The sequence below is a fragment of the Sminthopsis crassicaudata genome, chromosome 6 (assembly GCF_048593235.1).
Source record: "Sminthopsis crassicaudata isolate SCR6 chromosome 6, ASM4859323v1, whole genome shotgun sequence".
Taxonomy (NCBI): domain Eukaryota; kingdom Metazoa; phylum Chordata; class Mammalia; order Dasyuromorphia; family Dasyuridae; genus Sminthopsis; species Sminthopsis crassicaudata.
Window position 1 is genome coordinate 75,859,859 of NC_133622.1, and position 26,875 is coordinate 75,886,733.

General features: G+C 36.2%; 1 protein-coding gene across 1 annotated transcript in view; it reads left to right on the top strand.

The window, feature by feature from the left end:
* Positions 1–26,875, top strand: part of ARHGAP10 (Rho GTPase activating protein 10) — a 340,816-nt gene that overhangs the window by 203,268 nt on the left and 110,673 nt on the right. Inside the window, exons 14-16 of the mRNA XM_074273693.1 lie at positions 2,895–2,969; positions 11,244–11,331; positions 19,324–19,382. Of these exons, the coding sequence (XP_074129794.1) occupies positions 2,895–2,969; positions 11,244–11,331; positions 19,324–19,382 (222 nt within the window). The remainder of the gene's footprint in view (positions 1–2,894; positions 2,970–11,243; positions 11,332–19,323; positions 19,383–26,875) is intronic.

Sequence of the window (26,875 nt, forward strand, 5' to 3'; positions counted from 1 at the left end):
GTGTGAGATATTCATAATTCTTGCTTCTAAATCTTGATTGAAGTTTAGATTTAAACGGAATGGCATGAGAAAAGTGGGATAGCATGGAGCAGTAGTTTCAAACTTTTGTTCTGCCTTTATCTGTCTTAAAGAGTTTTTTATTTACAAGGGTTACATTACAGTTATTTACTATATTAGAAATAAAACTAATTTTCAATTCATAGGTCATCTGAAAAGGTTTCAGAAACTCCCAGGATGCTCTGGACCACCCTTTCAGAAACATTGATGCAGAGGACAGAGAAGCAGGATGAATGGGATTAATTACCTTTTCAGTCAGTCCTGGCAACTAAGCTGCAAAGCAGAATCTGACCTATGCTGTTAGAAGTAGTTTTCACATGCAGAAGATATTTAGTGAATGATTTTTGAGTGATATTAGGGATTCCCTAAGCCAGTGAAATTGTAGGTCTAGTCCACTTTTCAAAATATTAAACATATCTTCATGTTATGCATTAGATACAAGTCTACCTTCAGAGATAGGAAAACTCAGACGAGTCTTACTCCTTACACTGACTTTGTGATCATGGGCAAATCAGTTAATCTTTTTCAGGTAACTCTCTAAGGCTATAAACTGGAGAGGAACTGCCTCTCTGTAGAAAGGATGCATTTCCACATTTCCATATCAATGGGAACACAGGTGTCTTAGTGGCGTGAATTTAGATGGAAAGGTACTTTATAGGTAATTTATTCTACCTTCCTTCCTCTTTTTTTTTTTTTTTTTTTTTTTTTTTTCTCTCTCAGTAGATGAGGAAATTGAGGTGTTAAGTGATATGTCCAAAGTCACAAAGAATCCACATTAAATAGTAGAGCTGGGATTTGAACCCATGTTCTTAGAATCCAAATACTTTCCATTAATCCAGAAGTGGACATATTGCACTGATTCTAAATCAATCAGTTGATCAAACAAGTTGGATCAGTCAACAAATGTTCCTAAATCCCCATTCTGCCAACCATTATACAAAAATACAAAGAAAAAGTCAACATACTCCCACCTTCTGGGAACTTCCTTTCAAATGGGGAAGACATCATATGCAAGATTTTTGAAATATGCATCAGTGGTGGAGTCAATAAAATCTTCTTGTCTAAGAAGGCCCTTGAACTGAGTCTTAAAGGAGACCAGGAATCTTATGACAAAGAAGAAAAAAGAGTATTTCAGGTATAAAGGACAATTAGTCCCACGATACAAAGAGGGAAGAGTATAAGTTGTATGGGTTGATTCCAGGGTATATGATTGAAGAGAATGAACTCTAAAAGAACTGAAAGGCCCAGGTCTGCATAGAGATTTAAATGCCAAATAGAGGAGTTTTAGCGATAATAGGAGCCCATTGAAGGTCATTGAGTATGGAAGTGACTCTTTCAAATATCATTCAGCAGTTGTGTGGAAGATGAATTAGGCTTGAGAGAAGTTTGAGGTAGAGAGTATCTGGTTATTGCATGAGTCGAGGCAACAAAGTTCTGAACTCTGCAGATGTGAGCTGGAAAGGAATGGGTGTGAGAGGAATTATGGCAGTAGACATGGTAAGACTTGGCAGCTGGCTGAATATGTGGGGTGAGTTAAGAGTTGAAGTTGACCTCAAGTTGCAAACCTGCTTGACTGGAAGTATGGAAGTGCCCTTGCCAGGAATATAGAAATGGATTGTGTTTTGGGTGAACAGTAGTGAATTGTGTTCCTGATATGTTGAGTTTGAGATACCTGCAGGATGATATATTATATTATGTCACGTTATATTATATTATATATTATATTATGTTATATTACATTATATATCATATATTATATGTGTAATATAATATGTTATATATCACATAGATCACATATGTGATATATATTATACATATAATTATTATACATAATATATACTAAATAACAGTTAATTATAATAACATTGACTAGTTTGGAATGGGCAATTAGCAGGCGAATTAGCATGTGAAACTGAAGTCAGGAGCGAGGCTAGGGTTAGTCTAGAGAGAGTTCATATATATGGAGATGATAATTGAAACCTATAAGAGTAAAGTCACCAAATGAATTATAAAAAAAGAAGAGGGCTTGCAGCATGAACCTTGGCTTAGTCCCCTGTTTAATTGGAAGAGTATCCCCCAAAATCCATAGCAGGGAGTGTCTCAGAGGATGGGATAGTCACCGATATCAAGTGATGCAGAAAGGTCCAGAAGATGAGCATTTAGAAGAGGCCATTAGGTTTCTCAGGGAAGAGCTCATCAACAACTTTAAAGAGAACAGTTTCATTTGAATAATGTGGTTGTAAATTAGATTATTGGTGGTCTGAAGAGAGTGAGAGGAGAAGTGAGAGAGGAATAATGGTAGATTTTTCAAGGAATTTGTCTATGAAGGAGAATTCTAGCATAACTAGTAAGAATGGAGAAATAAAGTGAGAATTTTTAAGGGCTGGAGAGACTTGGAAGTGTTTGTATGAAGCAAAGTGGAAGTAATGTAGGGAGAGATTCAAAGGAAAGGTCTGCTGGAAGGAACAATTTGCTGGAGAATATAGGCCGACTATTGATTATGCTATCATCAGGAGTAAGAAGGGCCACTTACTTCTTAGGAACAAAAGAGGAGGAAATGGTGTGGGATGATATCAAGGGGGAAGAAGAGGAGGAAGGGCGAATCATTTTTTAAAAATAGGAAATCATTTTCCAATCATGGTTTATGGCCCAGTGCTGTTGCTAGACAGCTGTTTTTGTCACATGCCTTATTTTCAGAGACTTGACAAAGTTTTGCTAGTGTTTGATGTTCTGGAATTAATTATTTAGTGATGAAAGTGTTTTGGTCTTTTAAAAGATTATGTAATATATTCTTGCTCACTTTTTTTTTTTTTTTTTTTTTTTTGTCTCCCACATAGGTATAAATGATCAAGGACTGTACAGAGTTGTGGGGGTGAGTTCAAAGGTCCAGAGACTTCTGAGTGTGTTGATGGGTATGCCTCTTTTATAATTTTTTTTAAACCATACTTTTTATTATTTTATTTAATATTATTATGAATTTAACTTATCTTTGAATTTATAAATACAATCTTTATATATACACCAATCTATAATAAATAAATCTATTAACTTAATTTTGTAATACCTATTAGGGCTATAGAATTGGTATTACTCCTGGAATCTAGGCACATTGACTGCTGATCAATGATGGATTACTTAGAAGGAAGCATTAATATTTGTCAGTGGAGCCTCTCCCCTACTCCTTCACTTTTTTAGGTTAGAAGATTAAATTGACAGAGTTGGGTACCCGCCCTACCTTGCCTTTTCTAACAAAGAACAGGATTTGGGAGTTCTGTGTTCCCAGATAAGAAAACAGAGGCCGGAGAAAGTTAAATAGTTTTGTCCAAGGTCACCCAGGTAACAAGTAGAGGGAGAATCTGAACTCAGAGCCCCAGCCCCAAATCCGTCAGCCTCCGGGTCCTTCCTATCCATCTGTCTGGTTTGCAGACTGCCCGGCCAGGATCCTGCCAGTACATGAGGTTCGACAAGACCACTGGGATTAGTTCATTTTTTTCTAGAGCTTCCAGACCTGTCACTTCCGACAGCACGGGGCTGATTCTTGGGGCTTCATTGGTATTCAGAGTGGCTTGTATGCAGTTTGCATCAGGCTCTCCTCCAGATCCAGGCACGCTCCATCTGTGCTGATAACACAGTGTTCTTTGGCACGGCAGGCTGGAGGAAACCAGAAAGTGAATTCATTTTATTACCCAAGACATTCTGTGAATGACAAAGCGCTTTTTATATCTGACGCCACTGCCGATTCACTGCCACCTGTACCCCTCGCCCCCTGCCCCATGGCCCTTCCTCCTCCTCCATCTCGTCCAGAGTGATGGCAATCTGTCATAATGACCTTTGCTAACTATTAATTTATAGGATATCTCACTTTAATTACTCAATATTAACAATGCCCTCAGGTATTCTGTGGGTGCATTTAGAGTTGCCTGCACCCCCCAGTCTGGGTGCAAGGAGTCTGTGGGACTCTTGAGAGAGTGGGACGAGCGACCCCACGAGCGGCAGTCTCTCTCTCGTTATCCCAAGGCAGACTTACTTGTCCCATCCCCTCGGACAACTCTGTTAGAATGCAGCGTCTGCTTTCCGGGGCCTTGCATTTTTGGACTCTCTGGTCTGACTGGGGCATAAGGTTTTGGCAGGCCGGTGTTCCCGTTTACCATTAGCGGTCTCCAAATTAAATAGAACTCAGGTTGCCAGTGGTTCAGTAGCAGCTGGAAGAGTTTAATGGGGATTTCAGCATCTGCTTTTGCTTAATTTTAAAATTAGAAACACTTTTTCCTCGTTTCTGAGATTTGTGTTCTAAGGACCCAAAGCGGAAGATTATATTGGTATCAAAACAGAAAGAAATGTTGGATGGAAAACATAGGATCCAGAGGTTCCCTGTCTCCCCTTATTTTCAACTCAGCCAACATCTATTAAGCACCAACTGTGTGCAGGGTGCTCCTTGCCTAGGTAGTGGATTAATTTTGCCATGATAACCTCAGTACGTTTTTTATTACTCAGTTCCCCATGTTCAAGGATAGTCTGAACAAAGTTTTTTTTTTTTTTTTTTTTTTTTTTTTCCCCCTCTACCACCAAATCCATGATTAATTTCTCTTTGTGTGTCCTCAACTCCACTGGCCAGATCATTTCCTCATTTGAGGCATCTTAAAGTGCAGTCTGTAGCTTAAATGTGTTTACCCAACATGGTCCTGGGTATTGGTGCGTGTATTCCTTTTCTGCCTCTAATAATTCCCCACAGATTGAATAAGTAAAACTTTATTTATATTTATTTTTGAGCTACAGAGTTGTGAAGGCCGAAAAGAAAGGGATGACACAGAATCAATTATGCTGTTGGAGAAAATTCTCATTAACTTCATACTCCAGGTGGCAAAGATATTAGGGTATCAGACTGTTTAACAGGAAGGATACTAGATTAGGGTGCTTTTGAAATGCTTATCTGGCACTTTAAAGTTTACAACATTTAGCCTATAGATTATCTTACAGTGACTGTGTGAGATATCTGCTGTTCTGGTTGCCAGATGAGGAAACTGAGGCTTAAGATAAGCATTTTGCCCAGGGTTACACAACTAGTAAGTGATTCCAGGCCCAGGGCTTTATCTATTGCCCCATCTTGCTGACTCCTAGGACTTGTAAGTAGTCTTACTAATTCCAGATCTATTAGACTACATAGGTTCTCAGTTACACTGGACATTTCCATAAGGCTTTGAGGTTTGGAAAGTGCTTTCTATGCATTATCTGATTTAATCTTTATAGCAACCCTGTGAGAGATATGCTATGATTACCTCATTTTCCAAATGAGAAAATCAAGACCCAAAGGTTAATGTCTTGTTTATAGTCACACAGCAGGTTTCTGAAGTGGGACTTAAATGAGGTCTTCTACTTCCAAGTTCAATATTCTTGCCATTATGCTATGCTCCCTTCTTTTAGGACATTGAGAAAAATGTAGGTTCCTTAAATATTTGGGAAGCATCGATATCAGAAGAGTTAATTTTTAGATCTAACTAAAATCCTTACCATGTGTGTTGACTAAAAACTCTTGTTCAGTCATTTTTTCAATTGTGCCTAATTCTTCATGACCCTATTTGAGGTTTTCTTGGCAAAGATAATAGAGTGATTTGCCATTTTCTTCTTCAGCTCATTTTACACATTGGAAACTGAGGCACACAGAGTTGAGGGACTTGCTCAAGATCATATAGCTAGTAAGTGTCTGAAGCTAGATTTGAACCCAAGAATTTTTGACTCCAGACCAGGCGCTGTACACTGAGCTATTCTGAATTTAAACCCATGTGTTAACATCTATCTAATTTGAGTTCTTTAGGATTTTTTTTCCCTTTTGGATTTTTTTTTTTTTTTTTTTGGAGAATATTAGTGGGTTTATTTTTTCCTTGACTTCCACCAACTCCCTTTATCAGGCTCATCTTTGTGCATTTATTTTATCCTAAGTAAAAAAAGCTGCACAAAGTAGTAGTAGTAGTTGTCAAATTTTGACTATTGACTTCTAACTCTAAGCTAACAAGAGAGTAACTTGACGGACTTAATCTTTTTTAATTTGTCTGTGAGCTTTATGGCACTAGACTATTATATTTTTGGACATTTCTTCTATTAAAACAATGACTTCAAGGTAGCATTTTCACAATGGATTTTTTGTTGTTGTTATTGAAATATTTTTTCTTTAAAGAAGCACAAAATTTTCACCATTTATGTAATGTGACATAGGTAAAATGCATGGCCATATCCATCCCTAAAAGTGAAGTATTTTATCTAGTTCCCTTTTTATTCCTAATAACTTGCTATATCCATTGAGACTGCTTACCATTTTACTTATGTCTGCCTCCTGACTCTTTCAACATAAGTTATTATATTTGTATATAGCTTAGTTTAAATGTTTTGGGTGCCTTGGGTACCATATATGAATACTTATAGTAATTTATAGATGGAGAGGAATGCTGAATTTACTTATATGTCCCTGCTGGCCCTTGTATATGTCTTCTCATTTACATTTTTAGAATAAAATCAAGAAAAATATCTTTCTTCTATCCCACTTTATTTTTTTTTAACTACCCCTTTCCCCTTTACTTAAAACAGTAATTGTTGTTGCTAGTTGTTTTCTCTAAGTGTGAAGGTGTTAAACGGCTTACCAGTAGTTGGGGAGAAGAGAAATAATGAGGGGAGGGGAAGGAGATGTACTAGACGCTATTCATTCTTCAACTTCTACACAACTTTCTCAGTTCTGTTTCTTGCTTTGCTTTTTCTCTCCTCTGAAACAAAGTATTCTATTCCTTTTGTATCTACCACAAGTGATTCTGTTATCATCAGTATAGTTGGAGGTAGCAGCAGCTGCCTTAGTTTTTTTCTCTCATTAAAGATAACTGAACCCTAGATATGAACATCCCCTTCTGTTTGCTTTCACATCATCCCCCTTTCCCTTTATCCTTACATCTGTTTTTTCTCCATCTTCCCTTGAAACTCATTTAGTCTAAATACTGAACCTTTTGCTGAGGAAAGAAATATTAGCTCTTTGTAACTCTGAGTGAGTCACCATCTTTGGCAAATGGGGTGGGGTGAGAATAAGAAGAGTGATAAGGTGGATTAAGAATAAGATGCATGAGTAGTAAATATATTTCTTGCTCTTCATTTTTCTGCTCTTCTTCCTTTTTTCTCCCTATGGTATGAAAAAATCAGGAAATTGGATTGGTGAGAAGATGAAAAATTATGTGATAGGATAAAATAACAATATGGATCCTGTTGAGTTTCTAAAATTGAAGGATAAAAAGTTCAGGAAGATTTATTTAAAAACAAATTTTTTTTTTTTGGAAATAGGGAAATAGAAGATAAAAAAGGAACTGTGAAAAAAAGCAGAAATCCATTTTTTAAGAGAATTACCCTGCTTACTTTAGCCATGGAACATTTTAAAGCCCCAGTCCCAGAACATAGGAGGAGTGGAATGTGGGAGTGGGTTTTGAAAAGAAACCCCATTGCTTCTTATATATTAACCTTAGTTGATTCATCTGAGATTTGGGTCATAAAATCTTGTTTTTCTAAAACTTCTTGAGTTCTTCAGGATGGGATAAATGTCAATGATAGCAGTTCTAGGAGATCTCTGCAGAGGTAGAATTATCATACACTCTCCATTTCCCTTGAAATGATCATGTTAATTATAAGCATGGAACTAGCTCCCAAGTATGCTCATTCTGTGGACCTGCAAATTGATTTGTTGTGCTTATTATTTTAGTTTCCTCCTAGTTCTTTTAAGTTGGGTTCTTTGCAAGAAATGGAATGAGATCATTTTTCTTTTCTATTTTTTTTTAAAAGCAAAACATACTTTCTGAATGACTGCTTATAATGTATTTCAAAGCTTCCAAATATGTTATCAACAAATTCCACCTAGCCAAATGCAGCCTCTTATTGTAAAGAAGAGATAGTAATGATTGAGTTATTTGAAAACAGTGAAAATCTAATAGCGGATTAGCAGCATTGACACCATGCAGTCATTAGCTGCTGATGTGACAGCTGCTTTTTATTCTAGGAAGACTTATTTTTTTTCATAGAAATACCATGGTTCTCAAAACCAAACAGATAACTTGTTAGCTGAACATGTTATAAAAGATTCCTTTTAAGAAACTTTTTGGACTTTAAGATGGTGATTTGCTGGTAGCTAGCTGATTGAAAGTGTTATCTGACTTGTATGTTAAAATGAGATTTAAATAATTGATTTAATGAGAGAGAGAATATTCAGTTACAGAAGTAATTGGTTGGCAAAGCCTTTAGAACAGAATTATTTAGTCCTAGTTATAAAGGACTACACCTTCAATCAGGAGGCTTAATTTGATTTTTTAAATGTATCTCTGGTTTGTCTGACAAGCTCAGTAACAAATGAGTTCTGAATTGTATGAACTGATCAAAAATGTAATCAGTGCCAATTACCATTGTTGTATTTTATTGCATATTGCCTGTCAGTCGTTGGAATCCAGAAATGTTGAAGTGTTTTAAATAGTGACTGGAGTCAGAAGCACTTGACCTTCTATGTACGATATTTTGACTGTGAAATAGCCATCACTTCCTGTTTCATTTCATTTTCAAAATGCCAAGGCATGACATTGAGTGGGTGTCCTTTCAGCTTTGCCCCAAGACCAAAACCCTTTTCTATTTCTGCAATATTCCTTTTTTTTTTTTTTATAAATTCTTCAGAAGTCTTATTTTGCCTATGTTTCATCAGTTTAAAAAAACAAACTATAAAAATGGTTTGGTTTCTTTAAAACCAAAAGTTTTTGTTAATATTTTTATTAGCACATCAAATTTTATAAAGCACTTGGTAAATCTTATTTGGCCCTCACAAGTGTTTGGGTACTCTATGGAATACAGATGAAAAAACTAAGGCTCATTGACGCTAAATGAATTTCCTGTGGCCACACAACTAATAAATATCAGAGTTAGGATTTGAATCTTGGTCCTAACTACAAGTCCAGTGGTTTTTAGGGGGGAAACTTGTTTTCTTTTTAATGGAGCTCTGTTTTCCTTGATGAGACAACATAGGAGAAAAGTGTGTTGGTTGGTCCCTTAATATTCACTTTCAGCTTTGTCCACACACCCAGTAGCTGAGACAGCCTGGTATAGTTTGTACTTAAATATTTTATTCAAAAAATTACTGCTGTAGCATTGGGATATTCTCTCCTGTCTTCATTTCTACCTTTATTTTCATATGCTTTTTGGGTTATTTTTCCTCCAGACTTAATTTCTTTCTTTCTCCCCCCCCGAGGCTGGGGTTAAGTGACTTGCCCAGGATCACACAGCTAGGAAGTGTTAAGTGTCTGAGACCAGATTTGAACTCAGGTCCTCCTGAATTCAGGGCTGGTGCTCTATCCACTGTGCCACCTAGCTGCCCCAGACTTAATTTCTTTATGTTGTTCATTGCCATGGATGTCTTTTTTAGTCAAAACTCAAAAGCTTTATATGAAAGAACATTTTCTTTTTTTTGGGGGGGGGAGTGGTGATAGGGGGAACATACACTTCATTAAAGCTCATTAAAGAAAGAGCCAGTGTAATCACGCCACTCATAAAACAAATTAGATAATGAATGATGACAAAATTTGATGTAGGGTGGGGAGAATATAAATTTGATTTCCACTGTGGTAGGTGCTCAGAAATGTTTATTGCATGAATGAGAAGCAATAACATTAATATGGAAATAGCAGGTATGGTGGCTCATGCCTGTAATTGCTGCCATTAGGGGAGGCTTAGGTTAGTGGGACACTTGAGGAGTTCAGAGCTACGGTAGGGGCCAATGCAAAGCAGAAGTAGGGGCCCATCAGGTGGCATAAGGAGAGGTAAACTGATCCAGGTCAGAAATGGAGGCAGTTATAGTTTTTGTAATGCTAGGTGAAGTAGGAAGACCCATTCTCAAAAAAATTTTGGAAATAGTAACAATTATAATAACTTTTTTGGGTGATATTTAGATCTTTGATTTCAACATAAAATGTTAAATCTCACTTGTCTTCTCATCTCACTTGATCAAAGAGAACCCTCTTATTTTAACGATGAAGATATTAAATCCCAGATGAAGATAATGAAGATTAAAAAAAAATAACATTAAGTCACAGACAGTAAATGGTACAGCAAGGAAATGGAATCAGGTTTTCTGACATCAAATCCAGTGCTTCCTCTGCCATCCTATGCTACCTCATCCATGTGAAAACTCCCTCTCATGGTACATATTGGCCACTTGGTTCTTGTGGCTGGTCATGGAGAATTGCCCCAGGGAAATGTTGAGATTAGTTATTTTGCCCAAGGAAGATCACCAACCAGCAACTATCAGAGATGGGTTTTTGAACCCCAGTCTTCCTGTTTTGAAGGTTGGCCCTCTATTTTACCATGTTGCCAAAATGACTTTATTGACTCATAAAGAGATGGAAAAATTGCTCTATGATCCAGTTCTCTTTAAGTCTTCAGGAGAGACAGGTGGGCCATGGAATCTGCTAAGTTCTAAAGGATAGAACCAGATTCTCCTGATGTTTTTGTTGCTGATTTGATGGCATACAGAAAACTGTTGTTCTGTTAACTATAATTACAAGGGATGGCAACTCTAATGTCATCTCTGAATGGCTTCATCAACTAAAAATATTCAAATAAGCACACTGTATTCTTTTGACCATTTCTACTATTGGGAAATTTATCATAAAAGAAAAGTTGCCTTCGTTGGCTGCTGGCAATTTATGAAAGATCACAGGGTCATAGATCCTACTATTGAAAGGACTTTAGAATCTATCCAGTGTATGAAGAGCTGGGATCCAGAGAGGTTAACTTACTTCTCTAAGATTATACACGTATTATATGCCAGAGATGTCATTTGAACTTAGGTCTTAAGACTTCTTTATCTATTGTTCTTTTCATTGTAATATGGTAGCTGAGTCATTCCCATCTCCCCCTTCTCCTTTGTTGCTGATATCAGTGATTACCCTTTTCCTCCAAATAACTTGGTAACACTAGCCTAAATTTTACCTATGGAGCCATTATTGAGACATTTTTAATAATTCATATTTAATACCCCATTAAGAATTGATATTTGATGCATTTGTAGATGAATATAGAGTTAACTCTTTTGACTTCAGTCTGATAAGAATTGATGATTTGTGGATTATTACCAAGTTTCTTTGGTGGTATGATGTAATTTTTTTATTTCTATTTTTGCTCATCAGATGCCAAAACATGCAATGAAGTGGACCTTGAAAATTCCTTAGATTGGGAAGTGAAGACTATAACAAGTGCTTTAAAGCAATATTTAAGGTAAGTTGCCTGGGTCATAGATTTTAGTTCCCATTAGAGTGGATGGATTGTTTGGGAGATGGAATATTAACCATATAGAAGCCAGTGCTGCATGTAGACCTCAAGATGAACTTTAAGAAAAAATCATGCATGTGTGAGGTTTTGTGGAACTTTCTCAAGTTAAAGTTGAGTTGATGGAGAATTCATTCTGGGAAAGATCAATTCTTGCTTGTCAGGGTTCTGACATTTAATGATTTATTTTGCTAGGGACACATGGATATACAAAGTTGAGATTATAGGAAGTAATGAGAATGGCTTAGTGCATTTCACTGAATCCAGGAGAGGCTCATGGAGAGTTTAGGAAGAGTTTTGCATTTTCCCTTCATTTATCTAAATTGTCCACCTCACTGTCATATTACTATTTCATTTCAATTGTGTAAAGTGCTCAAAAATGTTTATTACATGAATCACTAACAGTAACGTTAATATGGAAATAGTAGATATAGTGATGCTGCTAACCAGCTATTTTTACATTGAAGTCTATGCTGAGCATTAACCTTAATGTGTGTCTTCATAGGGGGAAAGCAAGCATTGATTTTTGCTTGACAAACAAATTTTTCAGCAAATAAATTAGTTTTCCAATCATTTTTCATGTCAAAATCAGAGCTTTTCTCATGTGACTTGAGTTACTGCCAACAACAAGAGTTCAGAAAGGAAGGTGGGACCTCGTGAGATTTTTCAAGTGTTGCTTTTAGAACTTGGGAACGCCCGAATTATGTTTGTAAATTAAACATCAAAGCTGAAGGGTTTTACTGACTTAAAACATGGAGAGTAGAACCAAGTAAACACCATGGGTATGTGGAGCTGCTAGAACTTTTCCACACAGAATTGAGATTTGATTTGTGCTTGTGCAAAATATCAAAAGAATGGTGGGGGAAGAAAGGGAGAGTAGATTATTTGGATTTTAAAGAGAAAAAACTCTATTCTGTTAAATAATTTTTCTAATTGGAGATAAAGTTATAGGGAAAAGCATATAAATGTTATATGAGCTGAGTTGCTTTCAAAAAGAGAGATGTAATTCAATAGGATTAAATTTACGATTATGGAATTATCCTGTACATATGCAGCCTGGAGTAGAACAAGAAATAAGGAGAGTAGAAGTGAGTGCTGAAAACCACAAACATGATCTACATCCTGTGTTAAGATAAGGCCTCATGATTTTGTAAAAGATAATTATTATTGTTATCTTAAAATAGGCTTTATATTTCTCTCAAAGTGGATAGTTTTTTTATTTTGCTGGGCAAAGTTTTTACGACTCAGCTATTGAGTTCAATGCTCTACAAGCATTGATAGTTTAAAGGACTAAGATCACAACTATTTTTTGATGATTTCCTTATAAACAAGCCGTGAACAAGAGGCTACTTGATGTTGGACATAAAGGCCTGAGCATAATGGCACCGGGAAGCTACATATACTCCCATGTCAGTACTCCAATTAAGTGAGAAAAATGATCAAAATTATTCTGGAGCTATTATCCAAATAATAGTAGTGGTGGTAGTAGTGTATTAGTAGTGGTACTAGTAGTATTGGTAGTAGTAGTAGTATTAGTGGTGGTAATAGTAGTCTGTTGGTAATAGTAAGAAGTAGTAGTAGTGGTGGTAGTTAATAGTGGTAATATTAGTAGCAGCAGTAGTAGTAGTGGTAGTAATAGAGATAGTAGTAATAGTAGTGGTAGTAGTAGTAGTAGTAGTAATAATAATAGTAGTGGTAGTAATGGTGGTAATAATAATAGTGGTATTAGTAGTTAGTAGCAATAGTAGTAGTAATAGGTAGTAATTGTGGTAATAGTGGTAGTGGTAGTACTAGCAGTAATGGTTGTCATAGTAGTAGTAGTAGTAGTAGCAGCAGTAATAGTGGTAGTAGTAATAGCATTACTAGTGGTAGTAGTAGTGTAGAAGTGTTAGTAATAAAAAATGTGAGAGAACTTGTAGTAGTTGATAGAGAGCCAGTTTCAATGATAAAAATCTTGGGCTCATATTATACTTCTGACATATAAAACATAAATGCCCTTTTCCAGGCAACTAACTGTCTTATAATGCTATACATTAAAGAGAAGGCACCATTCAGCTTTAGTAGAAGGAGTTTCTTCACCTGGAAATTCCCTGTACTAGCAGTCTACAGAACCCTATGGTAGGAGAAAGCCGTGCTTGTCATGCATATGAAACCTAAGATATAAAGAAGTAGAAGCAAACTATTATAATTTCCCAACTTTAATGGGTCAATATTTTCAGTTATATAAAGCAGGAGATAATCTATGTTGGTAGAAGGAGCTATCTCACTATTATTACTACTACTACTAACCACTACTACTACTACTACAACCATTACCACCACTACCACCATTATTACTACTAATGCTACCACTATTACCACCACTACCCTACTACTATTATAACTATTACTACTAACCACTACACCACCATCACTACTACTACTGCCACCACTACTGCTATTATCAGTACTAATGCTACTACTATCACTACTACTACTATTACTATAACTCCTACTACTAACACTACTACTAACTACTATTTACTACTACTAATACTACTATTACTACCACCACCACCACCATTACTATTATTCCTACCACCTACTAACTACTAACCACTACTACCAATACTACTACTAACTACCACTGTTACTACTACTACAAACTACTATTACTATTATCACTGCCACTATTACTATTAACCACTAATACTAACTACTATTACTACCACTACTACTAACTACTATTACTACTACTACTACCACCAAAACTACTACTAATAACCAGTACTACTACTACCACCACCACTATTACTATTACTACTACTCCCACCACCTACTAACTACTAACCACTACTACCAATACTACTACTAACTACCACTGCTACTACTACCACTAACTACTATTACTATTATCACTGCCACTATTACTATTAACCACTAATACTAACTACTACTACTACTACTACTAACTACTATTACTACTACCAAAACTACTACTAATAACCAATACTACTACTACCACCACCACTATTATTAGTAGTAATGCTGCAATTACTACTACTACTATTACTAACTACTACTACTACCTTTTATTACTACCACCACTATTAATTACTATTACTGTTATTACCACCACTACTACTACCACCACCACTATTATTAGTAGTAATGCTGCAATTACTACTACTACTACTACTACTACTATCTTTTATTACTACCACTACTACTACTAACTACTACCACTACTATTAATTACTATTACTGTTACTACCACACTACTATTACCATTACCATCACTTCCATTATTATTAGTACTAATGCTATCACTACCATCACTACTATTACTATTACCACTATTACCACCACCGCTACAGCTGCTATCTCCACCATCACCAGTCTTTGGTAGTCTCCTGTCCCAAGGCGAACAAACAAAAAAAAAATAACAACACATATTTCTGTAGTGCCTTATTTTACATGAGACATGGCTCCTGCTGACCCTATAGTCAGATATTATCAGTTCCATTTTGTAAGTGAGAAAATTTAGGCCCAGGGATCTTAAACCATGTTTATGGTTGTAGAGCAAGTGTTAGGTTCAAGACTTGAACCCAGGTATTCTGTCTACTGGTTAAGTATTCCAGAATATATGTATATTTGCAAACACACAAATGGTATGTGTAACTCAAAATGTAAAGAAGAAGAAGCAAACTATTATAATTTCCCAACTTTACTAGGTCAGTATTTTCAATTATGTTTACCTTGTTCCTCTGGTATTAGAAATCCATTATTTTTGTTTTTTCCCCCCATGCTTCTTGTTAGAAAAGGTTAGAGTTGAGATCAAAGGATCTTTCTAGTGATTGCATCTTTGCATTACTACCCAGCTCCTGGCACTCTGGGATATACTCTATATAACATGACCATTCTGACCCTTGTTAATCTTTCTATATGGTTTTCATTATCTTTGACCTATTGGATTTCATGTAATTTGAAAAATTAGTATAAAGGAAGCATTTGTGTGGATGAGTTTCATGTCTTCCCTTCTACATATATATGTTATGGATAGGTAGACATAATGAAATGTTCAGTCCAGATATGATGTCTCTGCTTCAATAGATTGCTTATGTCTTGGTTGCTTTGAAAAATCCAAACATTCTGCTAAGTGTCAGCCCGGCATTATTAATGGCTAAGATAATTATAGTTAGAATTAGCCATTGCTGATGAGTTTCCTCATGAGACCTGTGAAGAGGACCCAGTTGGTTTGCTTGTCCACTTTCTTTTTGCCTAAGAAAACTAATTTAGCCAATAAAAATGTAGCCATGGCCATCCCGGGGAATGAATGTGGATTCTGTTGGGAAAGCAGTTCTCCCTCAGCCCATGTCACCTCCTCTCCCCAATGCCTCATCCAGAAAAAGCCCACCTAAACTTTGAAACCACCTAGCAAAATAAAAGAGAGTCCAAGAGCTCCGAGAAGGAAAAGGATGTGGTTTATCTTGTGCATGGCATTTTCCTTTTTCTCCTTCTGGATTCAGAGCCTTTTTTTCCTCCTCTACTTGGTTACAGTCGCCAAGTGCCAACTGTTTAATTTCTTATTAAACTATAAATTCCATTTTCAGCAATGTATACATTAGAAAAGATTTCCACTGTAGGGGAATGGGGCTTTGTGGAATAAATGAATGAAAAAAGCACAGAAGAGATGAAGATAGAAATAGACTAGGAGTGATAGCTCTTGTCCTCCAGGAGGTTATATCCGAATAGGAAAAAACAGCATAGATGGGAGAACATTGGTGGCCTGGGAAAGAGGGATGGGAAGGGATGTGGCAGAGGGGATATGTCCTGGCAAGTGAACCTCAAGATGTCTTGAATGGATGAAGTCTGTAGCTGGGCCAGCCAGGATGTTTAATGGCATAAGAAGGCTAATTATCAGTTACTCACTAGTCATCTGGGTTGGGCCTTAGTTCAGGAATTCCCAAAATAAGTGCATTAATTTCCCTACTGGAAATTAATAATTTAATAACTAAATTAATAAGTGTATTAATTTCCCTATTGGATTCTTAAAGCCCAGTCTGATAGTGTAGGGTAGGAGTTCAGGTACAGGATCATCAAATATCCTTTCCACAGTCCCATGCTGCCTCTCTTTTGGTGTTTCCTTCCATGTAATTTTTTTTCTAAATAAGTTTTTTTTTGATATCTTTTGTTTTTTACATCACCATATTTTCTTTTCAGTATCATTTCCCTCCCCCATCTCCTAGAGAACCATCCCATAATTAAGAAATGCCAATTTTTTAAGAGGGAAAAAATAAGAGGAGAAAAAAATCAGCACAAACCTATGAATACATTGGAAAAATCCCAAAAGTCATACTGAGGCACTTAATAGGCCTGTCATCTCCTCAAAGGGCTCAGTGGGAGTTTTAGTTGGTTACAATGCAATTTACTTATGGTTAGACTCTACCTTCCTCCTCCCTACAATGTGACCGATAGGATACACTAAGGATTCTGCAACTAAGAAGGTACATTCTCATCTTACACATCACGCTGTAGAAGGCTGCTGTGACCCAGAAGCATATTGGGAGAAGTCAGGGGGACGCCATCAAAGAGCATGCAGAGAATCTATTTATAACAGTTGGCATTTTGATTTAAGTTGCCCTAGCATTAGAAATATTTATTATGCATGTTGTAAAGTGGTTGTTGTGGTCTTCTAACCTTCATTGCATACACATTGGAAAAAGTTGTGAATAAGTTTCATAGCTCTGGAATTAAAACCTTCATGGTGTTTTCCCCTTGGGTCCCTTAAGCTGCCTCATTTTTTCTTTTTTTTTTTTTTCCTTCTTAGTGTTTTCTAGTTGTTCTCTTTTACACAGGAATGTCTCTTTTCTTAATGTCCCTTATTTTTTGCTTGCTTATTCTGAAAGGATACATACATATATACATATATATATGTATATATATATATATATATATATACATATATATATGTATATATATATATATATATATATAGATATATAGATATAGATATAGATAGATAGTCTTTGAATAGAATGTGATGCAACTTGTAATCAATAATAATAATGGCTAGCATTTAGATAGTCCTTAAGGTTGCAAAGTGCTTTACAAATATTATCTCACTTGATCCCCACGGCCACTTTGTGAGGTAGATGCTTTCTTATCCCCTTTTTTTAATTGAGGAAAATGAGGAAGACACAGGTTCAGTGACTTCTCAGAGCATCCACTATTTATGTCTTGGGCCTGATTTGAGCTCAAGTTTTCCTGACTCCATGCACTGTGTTGTGTAACTACATGTAATATAAGCTCTTTGAGGGCAGAGATTATTGGGTAGCCTAGTAGCTTGCATGTAGTAGAGATAAGGATGGGAAATGGACTAGAGAGAGAGAGAGAGAGAGAGAGAGAGAGAGAGAGGAGAGGAAAGAGAGAGAGTCAGGAAGACACCTCATGAGTTCAAATACAACCCCCCAGATACTTGCTGGTTGTGTGACCATGGGCCAGTCATTCAACTGTGTTTGCCTCCAATCCTCTCTTATAAAATGATCTAGAAAACCAGTATCTTTGCCAAGAAAACCCTAAATGAGGATGGAGTGTGGTTGAGTAATGACTTAAGAACAACAAAAATGAATGTTGACTCAATTCACGGATAATTCCTTTATACTTAAACTCTTCCTTTCATCATGAATGAGAGGCTCTAAATGGTGTTTAGATTGAACAACTCATCATGGCGTGGTGCTAACATATACAAAGTACTCTGTGTTTTACCGAGCATTTCACATCATTTGCACAGGAGACACGGACACAAGACCACTTAGCATGGCGTGGTGCTGTGCTCGGGGAGCAAAGTTGGAGTTCACAAGAAACCCGAGATGTGCATATTTAGAGACGCCCACGTTCCAGATGTTCACATGGACCCTTTGTCCCCTACTACAGAGTAGATATAGTACTGTATTTGGACTAAGTTCAAATCCTGCCTTTCACAGGTGCTCACTGGGTGACCTCTTTCAACCTCAATTTCCTTATCTGTAAAAAACAAGGGGATTGGATTAGATGACGTCTAAGCTTTAAACTGACAATTCTATTTCATGTGTGTGTGTGTGTGTGTTAATTAGGGTGATGGGCAGGTAGAAAGGACACAGGTGAAAGGGAAGTGAGGAGTTAGTGGCTTTCCTTTAATAGTATATAAGCTTTAGTACATGCTCCTAGTATTCATTAATGATAAAAGATTCACTTTGGAGGAAATGAAATGATTTGAGCCCTGTGCTCCAGCAGAGGGAAAACTATTCTTGCTGGCCATTTTGTATTTTTCTTTTTTTACTAGGAGAGTAGGGAGTGAATGTTTCTTTTAACTTTTGTCATTACTAGTGTTTTTCACCCCCTTTCATTATTTTAATTCACCCAATTCAAGAATTTTAATGTCTTTTACAAGTCATTTGGGAAAAAAGAAGAAAATGCTTCTTTTGATTTCTTTACATATTAAATTTTTTTTCCAAAATATTTACTTTTTGGTTGATAGATTTGAAATGGCATCTCCATTATTATTGTACAGAATGCCTTTTTAAAAAAAAGTTACTAATTTCTAATTTTGTAATTTTTTACTATTTTCTAATTTTATTAAACATTTTGGATTAGTAATCCATCTTATTTATCAATTAATCAATTTAAAAAATTTCCATTTTTCTAAATTGTCTTTCCCAAAATTGGTCGTTGTATTATTGTTGGTTCAATTTAGACAGATTTGCCAGTTTTTAGCTTTTGTATGGCACTTTACACATATACCTCTTAATAAGAGGACGCTTTTGAGTTGAGCATCCTTGGAAATATAGGCTCCTCTTCAGGAAAGGGTAACATCCCAATCAATGCATTGAAAACCTTTTCTGTAACAGATAAATCTAATACACATGATCTTGCTTTTGGTAATTTAATGTTCCCCCCCCCCTTTTTTTTTTTTTTAAACAGAAGTCTTCCAGAGCCCCTTATGACATATGATTTACATGGAGAGTTCATCATTCCTGCCAGTAAGTATTTCTTCAGCAGGTATTTATTAAGGACTTACTGAGTGCCCAGATATCAGAGAGACAGAGACAATAATGACAGATCATTACTTACCTTTAAGGAGGATATCTTTTGTTGCGGGAAATGCATTGGTATAGCTGAAAGTCAATACAAAGTGATTTTGTTAGTAGGGAGAGCCTTGCTTGATTCAGGGGAAAGATCTCATATTGGTGGTGATGGTTTGCATGAACTTTTCCCTCCCAAAGATTATACTATGCGAAAATTTAAAAAGAAAGAAGAGTTAGGTTGAAATTTAATAATTTCCCTGCTTAGTATATTCAGTGAAGAGTGTTCATGGCTTAAAAAAAAAAAAAGTTGATACTCATGTAGAATAATTTAGCCTGTCATGGTATATTACAAATCAGCATGAAAATCTCATATTATTTTATGAAGATTAACTTTAAAAAAAATAGTTCCATGTGTAAAAGCCTCCAGGAGGGAGAGTAATATAGAAGGACACAGCTGAATTTGCAGGGTCCTATTACTGTATATTATATCCTATCCTGGAAACTCTTGGATTAGTTTTCTTTTATTATTTTGCTCTCCTCCCATAGACATTGGACAAATGCCCAACAGCCACCCTGGTTACTGGAGGTAGATTAGTGTTAACAGTTTAATATATTAAGGAAACTGAGGTCCTAGTATAGACAAGTAACAGACCAGATGGCTTATAACCAGCTGTAGAATTCAAGACCTCAGCTCTCCAAGTGCCCCTTGAGAAGATTTCACATCCATTAATGCAGCATTCTCCAAATTCATTTAGCCCTGGAATAGTTTGAGGTTTGAAATGTATTGAAAAAACTCATAAATGATTGTCCAGGGATGTGGAAGTACCTTTGAGATGAAAGGGAATTTTGAGAAATTTTGGAAGAAAAAAGTAAGTTAAGTCTATTCTCTTATCAAAATTTTTTTGGTGTTAATAGCTTTTTCAGATAGACACCACAATTTCACTTTTTTTGTATTAATAGCCTTTTCAGATAGACACCATAATTTCACAGAAAATATCAACAAGGACAAATTTTTCTACCGGGGCCCCTGCTCACAATTATGCAAAACACCAGGGATCTATAGAACTAAGTCTGCAAACTGTTGCTTTTGTGTTATTTTTATTTCCTTAGCATAATCTTCTGGGGGAAAATATCCTCCCGAGCCCTTTGACTAAAGTCTTACTGTTGACTAAACTTTGCTTCAAAAGATCTCCTTAAAATTCTCCTTGTGAGGTTTGCATCCAGGTTAGCCTAGAGTTTCCTGCTCTGTTACTACAGTAGGAAAGGAATTCACCAACCTCATTAGAACGTACCACTTAAAATAGATGTTTGAAAGAGGCAGAAATATAGTTCTGTTTAGTCATATGTTTTCACATGGGAATGGAAGGTTTTGAGAGAGAAATTAAAGGAGGGAAGGAAGAAGGGAGGGAAGGAGGAAAAAGTTCTGTTGGAAGAAATTCCAACACATGGTTGGCCGTTTTGATTTTCTACCCTGTGGCACTCTTGGCAAACCAGGCAAAGAGAAAATTCAACTTGACTTGGAGGACAGTTGTTCTGTCTTATTTGCCTTAGAGACTGGAAAGAGCAGAAGGGCTCCAGGTCTGGTCCGTCCTGCTTTAGGAGTTTTAGATAATGGTCACAAGGCAAAACTTGAATTTATCAGAAACTCTACATGTTAATTGGGAGCCAGGTTTGCTTTACACAGATCCCAAGGGTCAGACCCTATAAATATAATGATAATAATAATGATAATATATATATAATACTAATTATATAATATAATAATAATTACATATAATAATAATATAATAAATGGCGTCACAGAATTTTTGGCGTGCTCATAGAGACCTTAAATAAGTACACTGACATTACAGAACCTGATTTAATTCAGCAAGTCCTTGTGGAACACTTATGTGCAGGACTTTGGCTGGCAGTGTTAGGATTGGAAGAGGAAAAGCCTTTGCCCTTTTTGGAACTTATATTCTCTTGGGGAATAAAACATTTACTTGGATGAGCAAGCTTGAGATAATTTGAAAAGATCATTTAACTAGGAGAGATCTGGGGGGGGGGGAATCCTGTATAAGATGACTTCTTAACATTTTACATGTCATGGCTCCTACCTTGGCATTCTAGGAAAACCAATTAACCCTTTCTCAGAATGACATTTTTGATGTATAAAATAACACATGCAAATTGACAAGGAAACCAATTATATTGAAGTAAAGTTATCAAAATATTAAAAAAAAAAAGTTTATAGATCCCAGATTAAGAACCCGGCTACTTTAGGAGGTGACTTCTTTTTTTAGAGTTAATAAAAATTTAAAAAGATGCTATCTTTTGATCTTTCTATTGAATCTTAAAAGGAGCTAAGCCTTCTAAGAACTACAGAGGAGGAAGAGAGTATATTCCTAGTGTTTTAATTTCCTGTGCAAAATGGGATATGGGGAGCTAAGTTCATAGAATAGCAAATAGACCAGTTTGGCTGAAATAGAGTGTGTGAAGGAGAGAGTAACATGAGAGAAGATTAGAGCCGAATGGGCTAGAAAGACCGAGCTGAGGAGTTTATTTTGTCTTAAAAGCAATGAGAGCTCCCAGAGGCTCTTGAGTTAGGGAGTGACTTGAGCTGACCCAAGCTTTTGGAACATTATTTTATTTCTGTGGGAGATCCTATCACCTGAGGTTCTGTGATTGTGAGAAAAACTTCCCTCACCAACTTTATGGTAACATTTTAAAGGAGTCTGCAGGCTGATTGGAAGAACAAGAAGACTGGGAAATGAAATCTCATTGCCAGTCCTAAAGAAGTACTCTGCTTAGTGTAGTATTTGGCATGGATTTATAACTAAGAGGAGTTATGGTTGGAATGATATCTCTAATAAACTTTTAAATAAGAAAAACCATGTATATTAACAGTAAAGTTTAAAGGGCAAAATTTAGAAGGTAATTTCTGAATTTTTTTTTATAATAATAGCTTTTTATTTTTCAAAATACATGTAAAGATAATTTTCAACATTCATTCTTGCAAAACCTTGTGTTCTAAATTTTTTTCCTCTGTATCTCTCTCTCCTTTCCCCTAGATAGCTAATATTCTAATATAGATTAAAATTATGCAATTCTTCTATACAAATTTCCACATTTATCATGCTGCACAAGAAAAATCAGATCAAAAAGGAAAAAAATGATAACAAAAAAGAAAAAAAAGCAAAACAACAGCAAAAAAGGTGAAAATACTATGTTGTGATTCACATTTAGTTCCCATAGGCCTCTGTTTAGGTGCAGATGACTTTCTCCATCATAAGGCCATTGGAATTGGCCTAACTCACCTGTTGAAAAGAGCCATGTCCATCACAGTTGGTCATCACATAATCTTGTTGCTATGTATAATATTCTTGATTCTATTGATTTCACTTAGCATTACTTCATGTAAGTCTCTCTGGGCCTTTCTGAAATCATCCTGCTGATCATTTCTTACAGAACACTAATATTCCATAACATTCATATGCCATAACTTATTCAGCCATTTTCTAGCTGATGGGCAATCACTCAGTTTCCATTTCCTTGCCACTATAAAAAAGGATTGCCACAAATATATGTAGGTCCTCTTACTTCTTTTATAATTTTGGGACAACAGATCTCAGTAGAGATACTGCTGCATCAAAGCGTTGGATCAGTTGGATCAGTTCACAACTCCACCAATAATGCATTAGTGTCCCAGTTTCCCCCCATCTCCAACATTCATTATCTTTTCTTGTCATTTCAGCCAATCTGAGAGGTATGAATTGGTACATCAGAGTTGTCTTGATTTACATTTCTCTAATAAATAATTAGAGCATTTTTTTCCCATATGAACTGAAATGAGTAGCCTCTGATTTTAAATGTTACTGTTCATCTATTTGAGTTGGTTTTTTTTGTGACACCATCTTGTCTCTTCCTTCCTCTATTCCTATACATTTCCCCCCCTCATAATTATAATTACTAAAGTTCCTCAAGAAGGCAACTTTAAAAAGACTCTAAGACATATATATTCAGACAGTGTTCAGGCAATTAATAAAATAATGACTGACAATAGGCAGGCAAAATTGGAGAGAGATCATCCTTTTGCAGAGTTTTAGGAAATTTGGGGTTAGAACCAGTTTTTTTTTTTTCCTCTTTGTTGTGGAGACCGTCCCATGGCTGAAACTTCTGTTAGCTCAGTCAAGAGAGTGGACACTACTTGATGTCTCCATAGTGTCAAGTTACTTTGTATATCTTCTTAGCCATTTGTAGTTGCTTCTGGTCAGTTCTGTTGGTATTGAGATCGCATCTTCCCTCAGAGTTTTGGGAGATTTTTCTTGGGTCTCTCCCTAACCCTTACCTTTTCTGGAGACCATAAAAAAAAAAAAATTATTCACTCATTTGTCTTAAAAAAGTATCAGAACTCCGTGCTAAGTGGTGGGATTGAGGGCAGCTTTTTTGTTTTAATTTTTTTGGATGGTGTGGGAACTCTAAATCCTGTTGCATGAGTATTGGTTAGAGGAAACATACAGATTGCCCAGAAAGTACAGTGTTAAACTTTAAGAGCTTAAAACCTCACTGAGACTTTTGGGACCTCCAGTGTTTGAAAGGTTGGTCACATGGAAATTCATGAAATTGGCGGGGGAGAGGAATTAGAACCAGAGAATGGAAGTTACAGGGAGGTAGTCATCAACTCAGTAGAAGAAACTATCTAACACCTTGACTTATTCAAATGAATTTCCCTTCCTTGGAAATGAATGAGTTCCTTGTCAACTGGAGTTGTTCAAAGAGACGCTATGTAACCAAAAACTTATTGCTCAGTAGCAGTTTGGATTAGATACTCTGCTGAGGTCCTTTCTAACTTTGTAATTCTTGGTTAACTTTGTTCCAATTTCCCTTGAAGGAAGAAAAGAAACAAACATTTAATAAGCACCTACTATATGATAGGAACTGTGCTAAGTGCTTTTAAAATATTATCTCAATTGAAACTCATTTAAATGAGGAAGGCAAAGAGCACATATGTTTTGCAGAGGTTATTGGGGAATATTGGTATCTAGCTACAAGTTTTTCTTTCTCTCCCTCCTCTCCTCTTCTCTTTCCTCTCTCCTTCCTTCTTTCCCCATCCTCTCCTCCTCCTCTTCCTCTGTCACCTTCTTCTCCTTCTCCATCTTCTCTTTCCCTTCCTCCTCTTTTCCATTCCCACCCTCTTTTGCCTTCCTCTTCCCATTTCCCTTCCCCTTCTCTTCCACCCTTTTCTTCTCTTCTTCCTCCTCCTCCTTCTCTACCATCTTCTCCACCTTCTTTCCCTCTTCCTTCTCCTCCTCCACCTTCCCTTCCCCTTTGCCTTTCTGTTTCATTTGGGATTAAGTGACTTGCTGAGGGTCACATAGCTAGTGAGTCGCAGCTCAGCTTCTCCTGACTTCAGACTGATGCTCTGTCCACCATGACCCTAGCAGGTGCTCCAAGATTTTCACTCCACTACAACTATAGAGAAACAAAGACCGTCTCCACGAGCCCCTCCTCTGTGGGTTAGGGTAGATACATTAACCCATAGAATCACAGAATTTGAGAGCTGTAAGGACTCTTAAAGCTCTTCTGGTATGACCTTTTCTTTCCTCATTTTACTTTTGAGGAAATTGTAATTTTCTCCGTACTGTAATGGAAAGCTTCTCTCCTCCCCTCCCCTCTCTCCCACTTTGGCCCTAAAAGAAATTGGAAACTTGCCCCAAATTGATGTATAAAAAATTCTTGGATGCACATAATGTAAATATTTAATTTGTATTAATATTTTTCTCTGCATTTAGTTGTTTGTTGTTGATAACCCATTTAGGGTTAGGATTATATTTAGCTCATTATATACTTTATGGTGCACAGATAGGTGGGCAGTTAATGCTTTGGAAGATTTTATTTTTTTACTATTAAAATAGTAAAAGAAGTTACTGATACACTAGGAGATATTATAACATATTTAACATGTATGGGACTGCCTGCCATCTAGGGGAGGGGGTAGAGGGAAAGAGGGGAAAATTCGGAAGAGAAGGGAGTACAAGGAATAATGTAAAAAATTACCCATGCATATGTATTCTCAAAAAAAAGTTATGATTATAAAATTAATTAAAAAATAAAGGTTAAAAAAAAAAAGAAATTATTGATACAATAAACCCAGGAAGCTCCCAAAATGGAGTTTTCCTGATAAGTGTTAGTATAGTTATGTGTATTGTACACCTTCAAAAACTTGACAGAATGTTTAAACATAACAAATGTCCGTATTTCAGGAGACACATGATTTCACCGCTTCAGTTTGTCCCTCTGGGAAACAGATTAATACCTCTTCTGTATCTTAGTTGATAGTCTTCAGGGAGTCAGCTTTTTGTGATGAGCCTCTCTATGGGATCTACAGCTAGTCTAGCGTGGACCAAGGTGGTCTTCTTAAGCAATTGTCACCTCTTCCCATCATTTTGTAAACAAAATCATTCTGGGTTGTGCCTTTGCCTTCTAACAGTAGTTTTATCCTTGCATATCTACCAGGTCCATATTTAATTCCTTCCACTTTGGAAAGAATACCTGTGATAGCCTTTTCTCTGACACCTGGGATCCATGATGAGGGATTAATATCCAACTGAAAGGGATCTCAGATGCCAGCTTGTCATTTTACAGATGAAGTCACTTGTGTCCTAGGGAGGGTGTGACTTTCTTAAGGTTAGAGCAATGGTAAACATGCTTGAGTGGAGGGGTAAAAGCAGACAAAATCATAATTCAATGTATTTTTGTTTTAAGAAGAAGAACCTTTTAGTGACTCAGGCATCCTTGTGATAATCTGTTCTATTATAATGGGAAGGCCTAAAAGGTTAAGGATAATTAGCTTTAACTCTAAATTCCTCAGTAGATGGACAAAACTAACAGAGGAGGAGGGAAGAGGTGATTCTTTCAAAAAATTAATTTTCAGTTATTTTTATATGAATCATATCTACAGTGTGTGTGGGCATTATCCTGTGTTTCTCAGTGAATAAATAATTTCAAATTTACATAAATGGTGTGTACATATACATTAACAATTGATAGGAAATGTATATGGATGAAATGGATTTTCTGTGCCCAAATGTTCAGATTTGCTTATAGTACATGGAATTTCATATTTCTGTATTATTTTTTGTGATTTTTTTGCAGTCCATCTTACAAATTCATTTAAAAAAATGTCATCTCTGTGAAGAGCAACAACAGTACAACAGTTGCTTAAGTCTTGCTCCCTTCGTATTTCTCAACATCCATTGAACATGTGATGCTTTTGTGGACAGTATTCTGGTTTTTGCTCCAGATTGAGAATTTATTTGTTGTTATTTCTCTTTTTTAATAATTCAATTTCTGTGTTCATTTTAATGTAGTAGTCAGTGATAGATTTAGCTTATTTCTAAGACTTCTTTATTCATTTGGTCTGTCTTGAAATGTGTCACATGACAGCCTTATGCTTAAGTGGAAAG